This window comes from Primulina huaijiensis, chromosome 5 (assembly GCF_012295235.1).
Source record: "Primulina huaijiensis isolate GDHJ02 chromosome 5, ASM1229523v2, whole genome shotgun sequence".
NCBI lineage: Eukaryota > Viridiplantae > Streptophyta > Magnoliopsida > Lamiales > Gesneriaceae > Primulina > Primulina huaijiensis.
Genome location: NC_133310.1, coordinates 3,631,660 through 3,635,368, shown reverse-complemented (window position 1 = coordinate 3,635,368; position 3,709 = coordinate 3,631,660). Strand labels below are relative to the sequence as shown.

Here is a 3,709-nt window from a genome sequence, read left to right as displayed (position 1 = left end):
CTTAGCATTTAGCTTATTGGTTTATATTATAGAACAATGTAACTGGAGAATAACGCTATTGTGGGGGAAAACTTCAATTTTTTGGTGATGTTAACATAGTCAAACAATCTGTACTATCCCGATCTCTTCCACTGCATGCATCAAGGATGGTTGATCTCTTGCTATGCATTTTCTCAATGAATTATTTTTTTTGGCTTATGATCATACTTATCTAAAAGTTGTCATTTGCTTCTGCATATGGAAGATCATCCAGCTGAATTGCTGGTGAATTCTTCTGAGCAAAGTATTCAAGAAAAGTTCAGTACCCAGGGTAAGGGTTCAACTATTTCCCGGGGCATTAGAACTTGTGTAATGAGTAGCAAAATGAAAATAGGGTCTAATATGTAAGCTGCATAAATGCTACTGAGAATCCTACTCTCAAAGCAAATTCAAACAATGTTGACCGTCGTGACAAAGGGAAATACTTGTCTGAGAGCAGGGAATCAGTTCCATATGATCAACCCATTAGTAACTCTAGAGGTAATGAATCTGCAAGTACTTCCTATGTAGATCAACCATGTCCGAATTGTGTTACTGAAAATGAATTGACCTCCATGGTTTCTGTCAAGGGAATAAATAGCAGCATGAAAGGAGATTCATCTCAAGTCAGTGAAAGGCTCAGCTATTCGAGTAGTCTGCCTTCTCGTGGTCACGAAGAATTATGTTGGATGAAGCGTTGGCTCAAAATAATGTCCATGAAACAGATTTGTCTAGTTCTGAGTTTGGTTCTTCAGTTGTTTCAGATTCACCCATCGACTTCCATTTTCTGAGAAACAGTACTATACACGAGAGAATACCTTCAGATTAGGATTTCTAGCATCAGAAAGAGAACAAAACCGGCAAGATGATAGCCTTCTGCATCTTGACATTGTGAGTACGTCCTCAAATATGTCATCTAGAAGTTCCAAAATAAGCAGTCAAGAAGCGAGAAGGAATATTAGAAGATTATTTTGGGATGCTTTTTCTAGACGCAATTCTAGGTGAGATGGAGATTAAAAGAGCCTTTCTTTTGCACCTGAATATTTTGATGGTATGACTTCTCATGACGGATATCTCCTTGATTACAGTGGTTATTACAGTGGTGATTTCTTAAGCTACGAACTTGGAGTAGATTTCAGATCTATCAGGAATACAACTCGCGGTGGTAATGAACAGCAATGGTATTCAAGATCTGAGGTAGGATGTTTTCCTTTATTTATTGGAGGGATATCATTAGAGTTAGAGAGAGTTTGTTAGTGCATCCTTTTTCTCAGCTTCACCAAAAGATCACGCTCTTTGTCTTTTGTTGACGTTTCTTGAAATCAGGTCCTCCTTTTAGTTTGCTTCTCTTGCCACACCTCATAAAACTTAGTGATGATAAGGTTTTAACCTTCGGATAAACTGATAAGCTTTATAAGAGTTCAACATATCTACTATCTCATTCCTCGTGTTCTGCGTAATTCTCTTTCATAGGTATGACAATGTGAGTATTTTTTTATGGGATGTGTACTGCTTTCTAACTATGTATAATTAGTAACTCTGCCTATGGCCTGTTATTAACTACTTATCTTATGCAGCTCTGGAGTGGTAATGTTGATTCAGTCAATCATAGAATCGCAGTCTGTCCCAGAGGGATACATGCTGATGGCTCATGCTCATGCCACCCAGGTTTTTCAGCTGAAGAATCTGGTTCTAGTGCTCGTTCTGGTATTTCTCGAATTGTCATGCTGGCTGAAGCATTGTTTGAGTTATGTCTCTTAGTGAGTTTTACTCGGGTCATATTTTGACGTGTGCTTGTAATCATATATCCTGGATTTTCGTAAAATTCATAGAGTGTGCACCTTGAAGACACCAAAGACTCATTTTTACTTTTTTTTGGCCTTGAGCTGAGAATTTTTTTTGTATTTGATGGTTAAGTTGATAACATTAACCTTTTTCACACTGTTTTACTTTCCTCCTGGCCCTTTATGCTACACATGAATTATTATTTTTTGCTATGCATTTCTTACTTTATTTATTTGTGTTTTGTTACCTTCATTATGATTTATGCAGGTCCTTGATCAAACACATCGACAGCCCATGTCTCTGTCCTTGCCCATGGTTTCACTTCCGGCTCCAGAATCAATCGTTGACTCTTTCCCTGTGAAGACTCAAGGAAAGTCGGAAAGATCTCAATCTGAAGACGATGTTTCTCAGTATGTTTTCTTCTTCCTTTTTATGACAGTGTGTGAAAATTTAGAAGATTTGGTGGTGATAACTATTGTTCTTTTCCCTGTCTAAGGGGGTAGGTGGACATAATTTTATTTGTGTGGATACCATGTGAATTTAACTGACCATAGAGAAAAATTCTAGGAGACAATTAATCGAAGGAAAAGTTAACATAAACTATTCCCCAAACCTGTCTCATGGAGTGCAAGAGTTGCAATAGAGCTCACCAAGTGTGGTTTGAAATTTGACCAACTAATGCTAAAAATTTCAAATCCAAAAGTACACTTAGGTTCCTTTCCCAAAGCTTGTAAGATACTTGCACGTTCATATTTGGGAACTACATCTCAGTCATCCATAATGTAAAATGCTAAGAACTCGTGGAAAGAATTATTATTGTGTTTAATATGTACTAATACCTGAGATGACTGGTATATAGAGTGATTCAGTCTAGAGGATCCATTCATTGAATGGGGATGTAGAAACAAACCTGCTGAAATTTGAGTATTTAAAAACGTCGATTGACCTTTGCTTTACCTTCTACGATGGAAATCTGTCAATGCAGGTGCTATATTTGCCTTGCCGAGTACGAGGAGGGAGACAAAATACGTGTTCTTCCATTCCAACATGAGTATCACATATCATGTGTAAGATAAATGGCTTAAAGAGATTCATGGGTATGTGAGCATCGCTGCATTAATCTATCATGTCTCTCGGCTCACGTTCATTTTGATTCTGATCATCCAGTGTGTGTCCATTCTGCCGAGGAGATGTTCGCAAAGGTTTCACGGAGATATCTGTTTAGTTTTTCCAATTGAGGGGAGTCTGTGGTGACAAACCACATATTATCGTCTTGAGCGGTTAAATGAGAATGCAAGGAAAGAGCAGAAACGAGTTTTAAAACTCGAAGATACTTAAAATGAGATTGGCTTCCTATCATTGGCTTGAATTCTTGCTCTTTTATGTTTCTAACACAACCGTGTCCAGTTTGTGTTTCATATGTATATTACACACATGGAAAATGAGATTGAAGATTATCTGTCAAAATAACTTTTGTTAAAGATAGTGTTGTCACTCTCTTAGATTAAATGTGAGGTGATCATTAGGAACACAACCGTGTCCAAAAAGTTTTAAAATTCAAAATTATTGTTGTCTAATCAATTTAAATTATTATTAATATTTTCCTAAAAAATTCGTATGGTATTGTTTAAATGATGACGTGCTCATACACATTCACGATGCTTCCATTTTCATTTTGAATTCATTAATTTGGACGAAAAATTGGATTATTATGATTTATGTTAATGCCCATAGCATGCCATATGGCAAGGCACCGATGAGTTAGGGTTCAAAAATATTTGAAGTTGACTCTGTTATTGTAATTGATACGCTAAATAAATTAATTTTAAAAAAAATAAAATAAAAAGTGCGTAAAGAAAACATGGAACAAGATATAAATAAATTAGTTAAAAAATATTAAATAAAA

The 3,709-nt window shown here is 36.2% G+C and overlaps 1 protein-coding gene across 1 annotated transcript; it reads left to right on the top strand.

The window, feature by feature from the left end:
* The first annotated feature begins 243 nt into the window (after nt 1-243).
* On the top strand, nt 244-3,250 carry LOC140976791 (uncharacterized). Its single transcript, XM_073441107.1, has 7 exons — nt 244-485; nt 972-1,019; nt 1,107-1,215; nt 1,596-1,725; nt 2,071-2,213; nt 2,789-2,900; nt 2,971-3,250. The coding sequence occupies exons 3-6, from the start codon at nt 1,187-1,189 to the stop codon at nt 2,877-2,879; spliced, it is 393 nt and encodes a 130-aa protein (XP_073297208.1). The 5' UTR covers nt 244-485; nt 972-1,019; nt 1,107-1,186; the 3' UTR covers nt 2,880-2,900; nt 2,971-3,250.
* Nucleotides 3,251-3,709: the final 459 nt, after the last annotated feature.

What these genes read in the sequence shown, in the direction of transcription:
- LOC140976791 (XM_073441107.1), top strand. Translation starts at nt 1,187, where the DNA reads ATGAACAGCAATGGTATTCAAGATCTGAG. An exon ending in AATGGTATTCAAGATCTGAG is followed by an intron (nt 1,216 to 1,595) that starts GTAGGATGTTTT and finishes TATCTTATGCAG; the next exon opens with CTCTGGAGTGGTAATGTTGA. An exon ending in TGGTTCTAGTGCTCGTTCTG is followed by an intron (nt 1,726 to 2,070) that starts GTATTTCTCGAA and finishes TGATTTATGCAG; the next exon opens with GTCCTTGATCAAACACATCG.